Source organism: Podarcis gaigeae (genome assembly GCF_964106915.1).
Source record: "Podarcis gaigeae genome assembly, chromosome: 16".
NCBI classification, from domain to species: Eukaryota; Metazoa; Chordata; class Lepidosauria; order Squamata; family Lacertidae; genus Podarcis; species Podarcis gaigeae.
Genome location: NC_139693.1, coordinates 8,122,134 through 8,139,711, shown reverse-complemented (window position 1 = coordinate 8,139,711; position 17,578 = coordinate 8,122,134). Strand labels below are relative to the sequence as shown.

The following is a 17,578-nucleotide window of genomic DNA, read 5'->3' as shown; positions in this document are numbered from 1 at the left end:
AGCAGCAGAGTGGCGCAGCGGAAGCGTGCTGGGCCCATAACCCAGAGGTCGATGGATCGAAACCATCCTCTGCTAGCCCGGTATTTTTAAAATTAGTGCGAGTTGGATTATTTTAATGAAAATATTTAAATTAATTTTTAAAAAATCTATTGAAGCCAACGCAGCACGTTATTTTGCAGCAGTGTGATTACTAAGACCCAGCATGGGTTTATCAAAAACAGACAAATATTCTTTCTTTTTTTGATAAGTGTTCTGTAGCGTATCTTGATTTCAGTAAGGTCCTTCTCTCCTACAATTTTTACCCATATATCAGGAACATGGAAAGCTGCCTTATACTGATTCGGACCATTGGTCAGTCTAGATCTCCTGGGGTTTTTCCCAGCCCTTCCTGGAGATGTCAGAAATTAAACCTACATGTAAAGTACCGTATTTTTCGCTCTATAACACGCACCTGACCATAACACGCACGTAGTTTTCAGAGGAGGAAAATCCGTAGGCATGCCACCTGTAGGCATTCCCTCCACAACACGCACAGACATTTCCCCCTACTTTCTAGGAGGAAAAAAAGTGAGTGTTATGGTGCAAAAAATACGGTAGATCTCTACCTGTTGACCTACAGTCTCTGGCATACAGTCCCATTGCAAGATTCCTGCCATGAACATGGGCTGGAACAAGTCCCGTCCCAACTCTACAATTCTACAACTCTCTTTTCTAATTATTAAGATTTTTATTAAATTGACCAATTAATTTCAAACTTCAAATTGTTTATGCATTCGTCTTATAATTTGACCTCCCATCTTCCCTTCTGTGCTGTTTTCATAGCCATCCCCTTTACCTACGGTGTAATATCACAATTTTCACCGATGCATATTCCTCGATTACATCACACATTTCATCCAATATATTCCTCTATTTCATATATTAACATTTTCCTCCATTGCTTAGTTTTCAAATCCCTTTCAATTGGTTGTTATATTCAATCAATCAACCTTTATCAATCAAAGGTTGTTATATTCTACAACTCTCATTGTGTGTTCTTTTCGGCTTGAGCTGGTACATGCTGGAGCAGGCAAGGGAGAAAGGATTTTTCAGTCCTACAGGTGGCAGTGTTGTCCTTCAGATGGCGAAATTCGCACTCGGTGCTCACCTGTTGAGCATAATGCTAGGCCCCTACTTTTGAGGCATGCAGAGAGCAAGGCACTCTGAATGGACTCCCTAAGACCTTTCGGACCCCTCTGCTCCTTATGGGTAAGTATTTTCATTATAAAATCGTTTTTTGTATTTAAAAAAAAAACCTTTACAGAAAAGTATGAAGTAGCCCAGACATCAAGGTAGTGTTTATCGAGGTGTTGGTCATGCCTGATTATCGTCTTCCAAAGCAACAACTCTATTCCAAACTTAAAAATGGAAAGCGTAATGCTGGTGGTCAACAAAAGAGGTTTAAAGACTCTCTCAAGTCAAATCTTTAAAAAATGTAGTATAAACACAGACAACTGGGAAACACTGGCCTGCGAGTGCTCCAGTTGGAGAACAGTCTTTACCAAAGGTGTCGTGGGCTTTGAAGAACCTCGAACTCAGAACGCAAAGGAGAAACGTACTAGGAGGAAGGCACGCTAGGCAAATCCACAATGTGATCAACTCCTGTCCAGAAACCAGTGTCCCCCCTGTGGAAGGACGTGTGGATCCAGAATTGGCCTCCACCAGGCATAGGCAAACTCAGCCCTCTACATGTTTTGGGACTACAATTCCCATCATCCCTGACCACTGGTCCTGTTAGCTAGGGGTGATGGGAGTTGTAGTTCCGAAACATCTGGAGGACTGAGTTTGCCTATGCCTGGCCTCCACAGCCCCTTACGTTTGTTGTTGTTGTTTAGTCGTTTAGTCGTGTCCGACTCTTCGTGACCCCCTGGACCAGAGCACACCAGGCACTCCTGTCTTCCACTGCCTCCCGCAGTTTGGTCAAACACATGCTGATAGCTTCGAGAACACTGTCCAACCATCTCATCCTCTGTCGTCCCCTTCTCCTTGTGCCCTCCATCTTTCCCAACATCAGGGTCTTTTCCAGGGGGTCTTCTCTTCTCATGAGGTGGCCAAAGTATTGGAGCCTCAGCTTCAGGATCTGTCCTTCCAGTGAGCACTCAGGGCTGAGTTCCTTCAGAATGGAGAGGTTTGATCTTCTTGCAGTCCATGGGACTCTCAAGAGTCTCCTCCAGCACCATAATTCAAAAGCACCAATTCTTCGTACTCATTGTTAAAACCGTGTTTACAGAAGACAATCTTAGTCGGCTACGAGGGATCGCCGAAGAAGAAGAAGGTCATGCCCACAGCTTCCTCCGAAGAAGCTTGGGAACTGTAGTTTAAGGATGAGATGACGCCTGGCGTGCGCCCTTCCAACGCTAAAATTCCCCGGATGCCTCCAAGGTGCGCTGCAAAGTGGAAGGTCAAGGAGGGCACTCGGTTTGTGACTTATCTCCCTGATCAGTGTGTTCGGCTTGGAGACATTCTTTGCCATGTTTACTCAGAGGTAAAGTCAGTTTGCCACAACTTAACTTCCCCAGATAACGGTGCCTAGCAGCGCAGCCCTCTGAAGTTGAGAGTCAGCTTTTCACCCAGTCCTGGAGTGGGAAACTTTTTCCAGCCTGAGGGCCAAAACCCCTCCTAGGCAGCTTTCTGGGGGCCGGACCTCGTAGGTGGGTCAATGGGTGTGACTGTCACCTTTGCACAGAAGTCTCTGAAATGTCATGTTTTACGCAGAATTGGATAAAATGACAGGAAGGATTCCAAACCTGCAGGACCAGAGATTTACAGAAGATTGGAAGAAATATACGAACTGTTTGAAGAGCAGCTGTAATCAACAAATTACGCTAGTAGGACTCCAAGAAGTTTTGTAAGGAGAAATATATGAAATATTGCAAAATAGAGACATTAGTTGTGAGATTTAAATGTAATAGTGAGAGTAAGAAATGCAAATTAAGTGAATAGATTGGGAAATTTTCAGATGTGATTGATGGAAGTCAAAAAAATTGTATAAGATATAAAAGTATGTTTAATTATTGTTGAAAATGATATGTTAAAAAACTAATAAAAATTATATATAAAAGGGGGAGAAAGAAATGTCGTGTTTTACATAGAGAGGCTGTGGGGATGTAGTGCTTAGACTAGGACCCGGGAGAGGCTAGGGTTCAAATCCTGTACTCCACCATGAAGCACTCTGGGTGTAACCTTTGGCCAGTCTCTCTCTCCTAACCTACTTCACAGGATTGTTGTGAAGAATCATAGAATCGGAAGACACCCCGAGGGTCATCGAGTGCACTGCAGGGATCTTTTGCCCAGCGTGGGGCTCGAACCCTCGCCGGGGTTCTTGTGAAGCCCAAAGAAAAAAGAATGGGGGAGAGAAATCATACAGGCAGCCTTGAGCTACTTGGCAGAACAGCAGGATGAAAACCTGTAGATATGAGATTCGACTTGGCAAAATAAATCTGCAAATTGCTTGATTCCACTGGCAAGATTTTTCTTCCTCAAAATTACACAGCGCCTGGCACTCATTTGGAGTGCTAATAACAATCATAGTGCATCAACAGTGTTCTTTGATTCGTCCTAAGTTAAAATACTGCTACTAGAAGAATTAGTATTATTAATAATTACAACAGTAACTCTTGTTATTACTCTATTTATTATTGAATTTAGGTCCGCACCTTCCTACCCATGGAGCCCAGGGTGGCAAACCTAGACTCACATTTTTTTTTGTGCGTGTGTGTTTTTTAATAGTTGTTTTTAATCCCCAATAATTTTACTGTTTTATTCCTTTTGCAAACCACTCGGAAGTTTCCCCCCACTGCCGAGTGGTATATAAATGTTCACGAAACGAATAAATAAAACGTGCAATTAAAAAGAGAAACCCTAAGGGGCAAGCAGATTGAAACATTTCAGGATATAGTGACATTAAAAAAAAACCTAGCTAAAACAATCTAAAAATTATGGCAATTAATTTAAAAGAGGACGGCTAATAATAACAAGAGGGAAGGATTAAAAAATCTCGTCTCTCCTCTCTCAGGCTGCTTTATTGTTCCTTGATATTTAGCTGAGCTGCTACTGACGTATTTCTTTGCATTCCCAACTCGCAGGTACGTCTCCCTTCCTTTAATTCCCCCACTTTAGGTTAAACCGCTCGGGGACTCTGCATATTAAGCGGCATATACCGGTAAATATTGGCAGTTGCCAGTGCGATGTCCAGACTTGAAATCCCACAACCCGTCATCGTGGTTCCTTTGCTGGGCGATCTGTGTTTGGAAAAATCCCGTGTTCCTGCTTTTAATGGGAAGGAGAAGGGGTGAGTGAGTCGCAGGCAGGAAGGAGTTAAGGCGCCTTGTCGGTGGTGCTGATGATCGCAGCCGCCCTGTCATTGAATGAAGCGAAGAAGAAGGAAAGAAGCAACTCTGGACCCTGCAGTTAGATAAACCTCTGCTCCTCTCTCTCTCTCTTCACTCCAGGCTGAGTTACGGCAAGGAAGGCGGCAGGCAGCACAGGCAGAGGCGGACGCGAACTCGGGGCGGGACCCCCAACGCCAGGCAGACGAGCTCAGCGAAACTCAGCACAACTTCTTAGGGAGCAGGGATTGGCAGAGGACAGCTGTGGGGTGGGTTGTGTTTTGGGTTTTTTTGCACCACTGGAGAGGAGAAGAGTTTGCAGAGAGGCGGAAGGGAAAGGGTCAAGCGCCAAAATGCGGGGAGCTGGCACGGTGGGCATAACCGGGCTCAGCTGGCACGCTTGAGAGATTGGCACGCTTTAGCACAGCACCCTGTGCCACCCTCTGTTGGGTTTGGGGCTTTGAAGGGGTGAGGAAGCTGGGGGCATCGGTGTGGCACCCGGGGCGAGGCCAGGGAATGAAGGCCTGGCGTCGTGGAGGCCGTGGGGTGGCCCTCTGCGGGCCGTGGCTCTGCCCGGGGACCCCACTGAAAGCGGCGTCGCCCCACGGCCCGGCGTTCATGTGGTGGATCCTAGTGGCCCTCTGCCAGCTGGGCCCGGCCGGCGCAGCCAACTTGACCATCGCCGTGGTGCTTCCAGAGCGCAACACCACGTACCCCTGGGCCTGGCCACGGGTGGCGCCCGCCATACGGCTCGCCGTCCGCAAGGTCAACGCTCGGCCGGACCTGCTGCCCGGCTACACCGTCCAGCTGGTCTTTGGCACCAGCGAGGACGACCACGGCGTCTGCTCGGACATCCTGGCGCCCATGTCGGCCGTGGACCTTCAGATGAGCGCCAACCCGGACCTGTTTGTGGGACCCGGTTGCGTCTACACGGCAGCCCCCGTGGCCCGGTTCACCCGGCACTGGGGGCTGCCGCTGGTGACCGCCGGGGCCGAGGCCGTGGGCTTTGCCAACAAGGCCAGCGAGTACGCCTTGACCACCCGCACCGGGCCGAGCCACGGCAAGTTGGGCGAGTTTGCGGCCTACCTGAACCAACACTTCAACTGGACGCGCCATGCCATGCTCCTCTACTGGGACAACAAAAACGACGACCGGCCCTGTTTCTTCGCCGTGGAGGGTCTGTACCTCAGGCTGCCCGCCTTGATGAACATGACGATGGAGGACATTCCTTTCCTGGGGGCGAACTACACCGCACTGATTCGCGACATCAAGCGAAAAGCCCGGAGTAAGTAGAGTCGCTCGGTTATATCCTTGTTCCTCACCTGAGATTTGGTTTTCGTACCTGTAGGACTCACCTGGTGCATTGAGTCCACTTCAGAAGGCAGAGAGATTCCTTGACAGTACGGTGGAGTGGTTAGAGCGTGGGGCCTGGGTTCGAATCCCCGCTCCGCCACAAAGCCCGCCGGGTGGGCCAGTTGCTCAGTCTCAGCCTGGCCTACCTCTCAGGGTTGTTGTCCTGGCAGAATGGGGAGGGGGCAGAACGCCATGCGCTGCCTCTAGCGCCTTCCTTGGGCAGGTGGGAATGTAGTAACTGAATAAATCTCCGCATGCCCTCTTTTCGGTCTGTTCTGAGGGGAGCCCAAAATCTTCTAAGGATTTGGGTGAAGCTCTGGGTGCCTCTGTGTCCCGGACGCTCTGCTCCCTTGGTTGAGAGATGGACTGCAGAGCCTTTTCCTGGAGCCTCGGAAGTACCCAAAATGAGTGCCTCTGGGCATGTGCAGAGACTGAGAACGTTCACAGCTGCTGGGAGCCCAGCTCCTTAGGGGGCACATTCCTGTTTAGAAATGGGTTTGCCATTATCTCCTCCCTACTTTAGCAACTGCCCCCCCTCAAGTAAATCATTTTTTGCCACTACAGATCCCCATCAACAAAACAAAGCTCCTTGCCCACCTCAGCCCCACTGATTTTCCACCCCAGATTTCCCTATTCAATCTCCCTTTCTCCCTTCCTGGGCAAGAATTCTCACCCTGAGGCAAACACTTCAGGGACAGCGTTGGCAGAACTGAGCCAACTTCAACTGAGCCAATTTTATACCCTTCTTTTCCCTGCTAGATTTCCTACCTTCAACCCCCACCACCTCCAAGTTAAACAATTTAGCGTTCCCCTTGTCCTCCCTTTGTACATTTCATAAAATCCCAGCCACCTTCAAGGAGCTTGGGGTCGCTTGCAAAACCCATACTCCACATTATCCTTGCACAACAGCCCTGTGAGGTATGCTCAGGGTCACCGAGGTCAAGTGAGGGATTGAATCCTGAGGTGGAGAACCTGCGTCTCCAGATGTTGCTAGACTCAAGTCAGGGCTTACGGGAGTTGGGGATCTAGCAACCTCTGGAGGGCCCCTGCTCTACCCACTACACCACTCTGCTCCTCCAATGCACCGGCTTATTTTGGCGGAATCCACTGCACAGATCCTTTTCCCAATCCTTGGCTAGCTGGGTGGGGGTGGAGGTGAAGTTCCCCCGCGGTTGTTTCTTTATTTTGAAGCAGACACGCTTGCTCTTTTTTCATAAGCCTGTGCTGGCGTCGTGTCGGGTGGTGGACTAGCTGAGGGTCGGCAAGGGGAGACCTCCGTAGCTCAGTGGCAGGGCCTTTCCCCTTTACAGACGGTTCCGGGTTCAATCCCTGCATCGCCTCCGGGAATCAGATTCTGCTGGAAGATTCAGGGCAGGTAAAATAGAGTCGTTAAACTGTGGAACTCCTTTCTGCAGGAGACAGCGATGGGCTTCAAAGAGGTTTGGGCAAATCCACGAAGCAGAAGGGCTACTAGCCACGATGCCTATGCTCTGGTTGGAAGCAATTATGCTTCCGAAAGCCAGTGGCCGGAAGCCGCATTGGGGAGACGGCTCTTGTGTTCGAATCCTGCTCAGGTTTCCTACGGGCATTTGGGTGGCCACCGCAGGAACAGGCCGCTGGACTTGATGGGCCCCTTTGCCCTGATCCTTATGTTCTTAAAGGAGCCTTTTACTGGGTTCGTATTGCTGCTGCACCTAGCTCTCTGTAATCTGTACACTGGCTGGCAGCAACTCTCAGGCAGGGAATCTCTCCCAGCCCGGCTTGGCGATGGCGGGGATTGAACCTGGAACCTTCGGCATGGAAGGGGGAAGCTTTGCCTCTGAACCACATCCCTTCCCCAGCAGCCTTGCTCAGTATAAAGCATTTTCTTCCGTCCCCAAGCAGAGTAATTAATCCAGTCTCCCACGGGGGTCTCCTGCTGTCCCGCTGCGGTAGGTAAGCAAGGAAGGATTTTTTCTCGGAAGAAAACAGCTTCTCCCTGCCTCTTAAATGTGTGCATGTTTAGCGTGCTGGTAGGATTCCATTTCAAGAACGCTGACACCCTCCTATAGGATGCATCTGCTATGGTATTTGTGGGGTCGTTCTTTTCCCTAACCAGAATACGGCTTTGGGGCCACGCTCCTCTTTCGGCCAACAGCCTCCTCTGCCATCTGAGCCTCTCTGATATTCGGAGGTAGACTGCCCCTGCAAATGGAGGCTTTATCTGGAGTCCACACTTAGCTATGCAGGGTGATGGATGGAGGTGGGGCCTGCCCTCCGTGGATCTGCGCATCTAAGTGTTTGCAGGGAATGTTTGCCGATTAGCTGCCGTTTGGGCAAGAACCCTGTTGCGTCCAAGAGGCTCACAGTTGGGGGACAAAGGGGGACCTCCACACACTCCCCCCTTGAAAAAAACCCTGATATAAACAGAGATAGGCTGCTTCGAGGTTCTCTTTGAGGTGACCCTGCCTGATTTCTGCAATTAGATCTCCTACCAGAATGTGCCTAGTTATAGATGCACAGACATATTGTAGCGGTGAGTTCCGTAAGTTAAACCTGCATGGTGCACACGCTTTTTGTCCAGCGAACCTGCAGATATTTCCAGCCCATCCGTTATTTGTTGATGTTTCTGTTCTCCTTTTGGGGGGGATCTGAGCTCGCTGCTCTTATTGAAGCCTCACTTTTCCTTTTGTGATGGGTCTGGACCTTCCTTTCCTGTTAAGCAGCTGGACGCACAGATCCAGGAGCACACAGCCTGCAGAGTGGAGGGACGGCTTTGCTCTGACCTCTGTGTGCTTTTCCGCGTTGGAAGTGTGTGTGTTTCTGCATGGGAGTGTTGAGCAGTGGAATAAATAGGTGAGAGTATTTTGGGTCCGGGGTGAGGGAACAGCTCACGGCTCACTGTGTGTTTAGCTCAGTTGCCGATCCAAGGACAAGGTGTTTTTGTAAGTTCGTACATGCCGAAAAACAGCAGACCGTGCGTGTTAACAAATTTATCTTCACATGAGAGGAAGAGCATTGCAGCCCGTGAGCTGAAGTGGGAGAGATTGAGGTATTTCACTGCAAGACACACACACTCTCACCCAAATAATACACTTATTTGAACGTGGTCATGTCTGTTTTCGGTAATGGCTGGCGAAACCCAGTCAGAAGAGCAGGGTAGAAATAATAAATTGTTGTTGTTGTTCTTGTTGTGCAAGAACCCTGAACGGCAGGCCCTTGTTCTTATTTATCCCTCCAGTGGGGATGGGGGAGAGGCCATAAAATCCACTTTGCTGCAGCCCCGTGGAATGTTTTGTGTATACATGCTCTGCACTCCTTTACAACGACCCTGGAAGGTAGGCCAACACTGCCCCGTTCCCTCCCCATTTTGCAGCAAGGGGGGTGGGCAGCTGAACGGGGCTGCATGAGTGAAGTTGCAGCCAAAGTCATATTTGAACCAGGAAGTTTTCTGGCTCATAGCTCAGGGACGTCACCGCTATGTTCGATGGTAACCTGTTGCTTTTTTAAAAAAATATCCTTTGGTTGTAAGAAGAGGGCAGAGAAAGGGGTCATGCAAGCTGCTTAGAGATGCATTTATATTTAGATATGTCCAGTTGGTTTGTGTGGCTCAGCGCCAGAGGCCCTAGATACCTGCCGAAGGTCCTGGGTTCAGCCCCCAACTTCTGCACTTGAAACTGCAAAGACTCACTTGCCTGCCAGTGTATACAGTGGTACCTTGGGTTAAGTACTTAATTCGTTCCGGAGGTCCGTACTTAACCTGAAACTGTTCTTAACCTGAGACACCACTTTAGCTAATGGGGCCTCCCGCTGCTGCCGCGCCGCCGGAGCACGATTTCTGTTCTCATCCTGAAGCAAAGTTCTTAAACTGAAGCACTATTTCTGGGTTAGCGAAGTCTGTAACTTGAAGCGTATGTAACCCGAGGTACCACTGTATTTGCTTAGATCTGACTTCTGGAAGGCAGCTCACTACGTTGCTCTTGAAAGCAGTCTTTTTATCCAACACCACGAGGACTAGAATCTTACTTAAGTAGGAAAACAGTTCTAGGTGGGTGATAAGACTCTTTGCCTGAGAGACAGACTCTTTGCCTGAAACCCCAGAGAGCTGCTGGCGGCCAGTGCAGGCAATACTGAACTAGATAGACCATGGGTCTGACTCAATATAAGGCAGCTGGCTATGTTCTTTATATATATTCCCTCCCCCCATTGTATTTCATTAAATTTCAACGTTTTAAACGATCCAATACACAACTGCATTTTTTCTTTTATTTTTGTTGACTTCCCACCCCACTTTCCATGGAGCTGTTGTTTTCCCTCTGCTGCTGAACCCTGTAAAAGACCATTAAATCATAACCACCATTCTATAATCTAGTGGCTTCTGTTGCTCGTAGTTCAAACCCTTCTTGCAAATTCATCGTGCTGTAGTATCTTAGCAGTCTGGTGGGGGAAAACATCCATTCTTCCACAAAACACTCATCAATGGAGTCTCTTAATTTTGCTGTTGATTTTGCTAATTCCGCATAGCCCATTATCTTGCTTATCCGTCTTTCTTTAGTGGCGACTTCCTCCTTCCATTTCTGCGCATGAAGAATCCAAGCTGCTGTTGTTACACATACATTAAAAACTTTAAACTTTTTTTTCTGCCCCTATAATCCGCAGCTGGCTATGTTCTATTGATCCAAAGGGACGCGCTGGGCTTTTCGAGCTAAAAAATTAAATAAAAACTGGAGTGCTAGAGCGCTGCCTGCAAAGCACCTTTGCAACCCGGCCCCAAACGAGCACTCTGCACGCGTTCTGGAGACCTGCTTCTTAGCCTCCCGTCCGGAAGCCACGGTGGGCGTTCGCTAAAGGGCTGTGCCTCAACTTTTAAGACCTTGGGGGCGTTCACATGAGTGATGATCCCTGACATGGGTGAAAGTTTTTTAAAGGTTGGCAGATTTCGAGAACCGTGGGGGAAGAGGCTCTTTCCACCACCACCCCCCGCCCCTGCGAGAGCGGAGTTTTAATAGCTACGGGGTCCCGACCTCAGATGGGTGTTAACCGCAGCACGCCTGATAACAGCTGGGAGAGGAACAGGGACGTCTCCGCAGCGGGGTGTGGGTTTTGGAAGACGTTTGGGGTTTCGAAAGGGGCCTTGTTCGCGGAAGAGCTTGGCTCTGCTATCTTACTTTTCCTGTCAAAGGTGGCGGGTGGAGTGGGGCTGCCCCATAGCAGGAGGGTCAGGGATTCTGGCCAAGGCAGGAGAGCTGTGCAGGGAGTAAACTTGACCCTGTGCTTGGCTCTGGCTGTCTGACTTCTCCCTCCTCTCCCAAATTGGGGGCGGGTTGGCTTCATTTGCCCTGGTACCTTTGCATTTACTGTATTTTTCGCTCTATAAGACGCACCAGACCTTAAGATGCACCTAGTTTTTGGAGGGGGAAACAAGAAAAAAAATATTCTGAATCCCAGATCTGGCTTCTGGGATAGCCGCACGCAGCCTCTTCCGGACAGCGGGATGAAGGCTCCCCCAAGTGCCGCACTCCCTTTAAAGAGCATGCAGAGTATGTGTGCGGCTCTTGGAGGGTTTTCCCCGAGGAGGGAGAAGGGCAGCCCCCAAGAGCCGCACACACGCTCCACGGGGCTCTTTAAAGGGAGCGCTGAGCAGAGCTTCCCGCTTGTATTCTCTCCATAAGACAAACACACATTTCCCCTTACTTTTTAGGAGGGGAAAAGTGTGTTTTATGGAGCAAAAAATACGGTATATCCCATGCCCTTTTCCCCTCCAATCCTGGCATAGCTCAGTTAGCAGAGCATACGACTCCTATTTCCAAGGTCGTGGGTTCGAGCCAAAGATTCCTGCACTGCTGCGGGTTGGACTTCATGACCCTCGGGGGTCCCTCGACAATTCTGTGATTCTAAATCCAGGGCATAAGAAGAGGCTGCTGGATCAGACCAATGGCCCGTCCGGCCCGGAGTCCTCTCATCACAGTGGCCAACAAGGTGCCCCAATGGGAACCCACAAGCAGGACTCGAACGCAGGACCCCTCTCTCCTCCGGCGGTTTCCAGCAACTGGTATTCAGAAGCGTTATTGCCCCCAACTGCGGAGGCAGAGTACAGCCGGCTTGGCTAGCAGGCATCCATAGCCCTCAGCCGCCATGAATTTGCCTACAGCTCTTTTAAAGTCACCTTGGTAGTCAAAGGGACGCAGGTGGCGCTGTGGTCTAAACCACTGAGCCTAGGGCTTGCCGATCAGAAGGTCGGCGGTTCGAATCCCCGCGACGGGGTGAGCTGCTGTTGCTCGGTCCCTGCTCCTGCCAACCTAGCAGTTCGAACGCACACCAGTGCAAGTAGATAAATAGGTACCGCTACGGAGGGAAGGTAAACGGCGTTTCCGTGCACTGCTCTGGTTCGCCATTAGCGGCTTAGTCATGCTGGCCACATGACCCAGAAAAACTGTCTGCGGACAAATGCCAGCTCCCTCGGCCAGTAAAGCGAGATGAGTGCCGCAACCCTAGAGTCGTATGCGACTGGACCTAAAGGTAAAGGGACCCCTGACCGTTAGGTCCACTTGTGGCTGACTCTGGGGTTACGGCACTCATCATGCTTTATTGGCTGCCACATTCTGGATTAGTTGTAGTTTCCGGGTCACCTTCAAAGGCAGCCCCACATGGAGCGCATTGCAGTAGTCCAAGCGAGAACCGTCTTGCCCCAAAATGGGAGCCTTTGGTGCCTAGCTTATAAATATGAGTTTCTAGCACTGTTCCTGTCACAATGCCTCTTATTCGCTGTGGATTGGGAGGTCTTGCGCCACAGAGATTCTTCCTCTTAAGTTACTGGACTTTTTGCCATAAGGGAAGCGATGGGGAAGCTGCGCTAGAAAGTGTGGGATATAAACTTGCTTTGAGGCAACCTCATCTCACCTCCCTGCCAACAAATCAGAATGAAACCTCCTCCGACAGCTGAGCTCATCCATCGCCCTGCTCAGAAATGAAGGCGATTGCTGCATAAAGAGGTTGTCTGGAAACGTCTGCTGTCCTGCAAAGAATGGCTATACCAGATGCACATTTACGCTTGCAGTTAATTCCTGCTAGTGGGCTGCATCTGGTCGGCCACTGTGAGAACAGGACGCAGGGCTAGATCCAGCAGGGGTTTTTTGTATGTGACATTTTTTGAAAAGAACTGGGTATGTTTAGCCTGCAGAAGAGAAGATTTAAGAGGGGGCATGGCAGCTGCCTTCGAACAAAGGGCTGTCTCTCACACAGGAGGCAGAGCAGAGAACGTAAGCCGGGTCTTCCTGATACTCAGATCGGTGGTTGTTGCAATTTGCAATAAGAAGCCTGGTTCTGGTTTTCCTTCTGTGCCTCCTTGTTAAGTTGCAAATGGATGGAGAAGCGAATGTGGCCGGAAAAAGGAAGAGTACAGGATCTTCCAGCCGCAGGGGTGCAGACCATTCAAATATCTCAGACCTGAGACCTCTACCATGTACAGAGTTCCCTGGGAAGCAGGGGATTGGCTATAAAACTCTGGTAGCTTTGTGAGAGGAGACAGCGTCTCCCGACAACTCTCTCTCCCTCCCTCTCTCTTTTTTTAAAAAATACTTTATTGAAATTTGTATATAACATAGATAATGTACACATTCTTGAGTGAAGAAAAATATAAACAGAACCGTATAAACACAAACCATATACAAATAGTCTTCTATATGTTTACAAAAGATATATGCTGTCTCTTTTTCATCCTTATCTTTTTACTAGCATAAATTAAAATAAATGAGACTAGACTTCCTATCATTTCCCGGTGCATAATCTTTTTCTGATGATGAATGCACCTATCATTATGAGCTGACTCTTTCTATTTTTTCTAATACATTCTTACAACAATTCGTACCTTTTGTCTTGTTTCTTATGGGTTACTTCAGATGAGGGTCAGTCAAATGCTGCCATAGACATTATACCACTGTTATGGTTTCGTAGATATCTCTTATATTTATCCCGTTTTTGAACAAACACTTGTCTTGTATTACCTCTCAAACTGTTAGTCAATTGCACCATTTCTGCATATTCCTGTAATTTACATTGCCAATCCGAGAGGGTTGGAACATTTCCACCTTTCCAGTTCATTGCTACCAGTGTTTGAGCATCCTTAGCAAACTAAAGCTCCCAGGATTTTTGGAAGCCGGGAGAGTCAAAGTGATATCTCAGTGCTCAGAGCCAGGGGAGTGGTGGTGGGATGACAAGGAGTGGTTAGAGGGAGAAAAGAGAGAAGACCAGGAGGAGGAGGTGTTGGAATCTGAAGAGGCAACAGGCTTTAGTGAGCAGGGAGAGTCTGTGGCAGAGAGCAGTCCAGAATTGGAGGCAGAAGCAGAGGCTGGAGAGGAGGGGGTCAAGAGGCCGAGATGAGGCAGGCTGCCAAAGAATCCAGTAGGTCTCCCACTCTGATGGGCAGCTCTCCTCCTGCCCCCTGGTCTCCCAGGACCAGGAGAGGTCTGAAGAGGGCCGGGTACAGGCAGACAAGGCATTTGAGCCTCAGATTGCTTGGGAAGGAACTGGAGGAGAAGGAGACTTAGAGAGCTGTGGGAAGGTGGAGACCTTCAGTCCTCGCAACTCTACCGGGAAGAGCTGCTGTGCTCATTAGGCCTGGTCTTCAGAGCCGCTTTGTTTCTTTGAATAAGAGAACTTCCCTGGCACTGTGCGAGTTATTGCTAACCTGGTCCTGACAACACGTAGCTTTGGAGCGTACAGAACAAACTCCTTCTGTGTTTTTCCCACGCACCTTCTCCAGAGTAACTCCAGGAGCCCATCCTCAGTGGCCAACTCCCCTCCTTCCATTCTGATTGGCCCCAGCCAGCACAAAAGGTAAGAAGACTTCTCAGTGGCTTAAAAGCTTCCCTTTCATGCAGGAAACTCAGCCTATCGCTCAGTTGGGTTGCAGGTTGGGTTGCTAAAATTTGCCACAGCATCCTTCAAGTGACCTCATTTCCATTTCAAATATTTCAAATATTTCTCCTTATAGTTAAGTGTTTTTATTTTACTTGATTTGGGGGGGGGAGCAGCTGCCCCCCCTGCCTATGCCCATGTGTGGATATGACCTGGACTTTTCACCTTTGGGGTGACCCTTTCTGTTTTGGGGTGGTTCCTTGCAACAAAGGACACATCCACACCAAACACGTAATGCACATTTAAAAGCACACATTTCCACTCTCCTGCATCCCGGGAACCGTAGTATAAGGATGCTGGGAACCGTAGCTCTGTGGCAAGGTACCCAGGATTTTTTTTGGGGGGAAGCCGCGTTCTTGGAATGCACTGTGTGGATGCGACCCAAAATGGCTGGGATCCCAGAGGGGCTTGTTTGGCCTTCCCCCTACCCCCCCCCCAGCTCTGGCTCACTTCCACCCCCCCCTTTTTGCTCGAGATTGTTTTCTCAGCCTGGTGTAGGTCTTTGTTGTTGTCTAGGGCGGCTGCTATTTCTGGGGCTGTTCTGCGTTCCGTCGGGAATGTTCCCCGGAGTTTCTCACCGCCGAGGGAAACATAGAGCCAGTGCCTCCGGAACGGCAATAAAATGGTTGGCTGGCGCTGCCAGGAAGGGCTCACAAGGCCTCCCTGTCCCTTAGATCGGAGATGAGCCGTAGATCAGTGAAAGAACACGTGCTTTGAGTGCAGAAGGTCCCGGGTTCGATCCCCAGGGAGCTGGGAATGTCCTGTATGAAACCCTGGGCCAGGCTTCCTTAACCTCGGCCCTCCAGATGTTTTGAGACTACAATTCCCATCATTCCTGACCACTGGTCCTGCTAGCTAGGGATCATGGGAGTTGTAGGCCAAAAACATCTGGAGGGCCGAGGTTGAGGAAGCCTGCCCTCGACAGTTGCTGCCACTCAGTGTGTACACAATTGAGCTGGATCATGGGTAGCCAAACTAAGGCCCGGGGGCCGGATCCGGCCCAATCACCTTCTAAATCCGGCCCGCGTGTTTTTACATGAGTTGAATGTGTCATTTTATTAAAAATGCACCTCTGGGTTATTTGTGGGGTCTGCCTGGTGTTTTTACATGAATACAATGTGTGCTTTTATTTAAAATGCATCTTTGGGTTATTTATGGGGCATAGGAATTCGTTCATTCCCCTCCCCTGTATAGTCCGCCCCCCCCCCCAAGGTCTGAGGGACAGTGGACTGGCCCCCTGCTGAAAAAGGTTTCTGACCCCTGAGATGGATGGACCAAAGGTCGGACGGAATAAGGCGGCCTCTATTAGTCCCAAGAACTAACAGGTGACCATCGTGTACAGAACACAGGTCCCCACTTCTGAACTAGCCTCATATGGCCAGCTCTGACCGGCAGGGTCTCTTCAGCATCCCAGGCAGAGGGAGCGTCTTGTACCATCGGAGGCCTACCAAGGGATGGAACTTGACGGCACATTGCCTTCTTTGCGTGCAGAAGGTCTCGGGTTCAATATCTCCGTTTTGAACAGCTGATAACCTTGTGGAGGACACTCCTGGCTTCTTCTAAAGCTTATCTTTAACCAGAAGAAGAGCCAAAGCTCTCCACTCCACCCCGGATATAAATAGACCTTTGCTTGCAAACTGAACCACCTATCCCTGGGCCAAAGGTCAGTGCTGGGGGGGGCGGTGTCCCTCTTCTTTGAAAACATATTGGTGAAGGCTGTCTTCCACCAGCTGTTTTACTCTGCAATCGTTCTGTTTCCCCACATATCTGGAGGCCAGAAGGACATGTTGTTGTTGTTGTTTGAAACGAACAGCAGAAAACGGGAGGGGGCACACTAGCGATATCCCCCACATCTGAATATGGATGGATGGCGGCTAACAGATTGAGGTTGAATCCTGACAAGACAGAAGTACTGTTATTGGGGGACAGGGGGCAAGCAAGTGTGGAGGACTCCCTGGTCCTGAATGGGGTAATTGTGCCCCTGAAGGACCAGGTGCGCAGCCTGGGAGTCATTCTGGACTCACAGCTGTCCACGGAGGCGCAGGTCAATTCTGTGTCCAGGGCGGCTGTCTACCAGCTCCATCTGGTACGCAGGATGAGACCCTACCTTCCTGTGGACTGTCACGTCAGAGTGGTGCATGCTCTGGTTATCTCCCGCTTGGACTACCGCAATGCGCTCTATGTGGGGCTACCTTTGAAGGTGACCCAGAAACCGCAACTAATCCAGAATGCGGCAGCTAGACTGGTGACTGGGAACGACCGCCGAGACCACATAACACTGGTCTCCTAGAACGTTTCCGAGCACAATTCAAAGTGTTGGTGCTGACCTTTAAAGCCCTAAACGGCCTCGGTCCAGTATACCTGAAGGACCATCTCCACCCCCATTGTTCTGCCCAGACACTGAGGTCCAGCGCCAAGGGCCTTCTGGCGATTCCCTCACTGCGAGAAGTGAGATTACAGGGAACCAAGCAGAGGGCCTTCTCAGTAGTGGCACCTGCCCTGTGGAACGCCCTCCCATCAGATGTCAAAAGAAATAAACAACTATCTGACATTTAGAGGACATCTGAAGGCAGCCCAGTTTAGGGAAGCTTTTAATGACTGATGTTTTAATGTACAGTATTTTTAATCTTTTGTTGGAAGCCGCCCAGAGTGGCTGGGGAAACCCAGTCAGATGGGCGGGGTATAAATACTAAATTATTATTGTGAATATCCCCCCGTGTCTGAATGCACCCCAGTAAAGTGGAACGATTGGTATTATTTCATCAATTGCTAAATTGGAATGTTTGGATGGTGCAAGTCACTGAAGCAACAAGAGACAAGCCTGTGCAAGACATAAGATACTTGAAGGCATCATGTCTCTCTTTAAAAGCTTCGATTCTCCTGGCTATTGAGCACTGGGGACTTCCCCTCTGGGCAGTTTTCTAGTGGCCTCCTTAGAGTCCTGCACTGCATGGGGTCTGGCT

The 17,578-nt window shown here is 49.6% G+C and overlaps 1 protein-coding gene across 1 annotated transcript in view; it reads left to right on the top strand.

Annotated features, from left to right (window-relative positions):
- Positions 1 to 3,186: 3,186 nt before the first annotated feature.
- Positions 3,187 to 17,578, top strand: part of NPR1 (natriuretic peptide receptor 1) — a 64,724-nt gene continuing 50,332 nt past the window's right edge. Inside the window, exons 1-2 of the mRNA XM_083715591.1 lie at positions 3,187 to 3,746; positions 4,125 to 5,652. Of these exons, the coding sequence (XP_083571717.1) occupies positions 4,884 to 5,652 (769 nt within the window). The 5' untranslated portion in view covers positions 3,187 to 3,746; positions 4,125 to 4,883. The remainder of the gene's footprint in view (positions 3,747 to 4,124; positions 5,653 to 17,578) is intronic.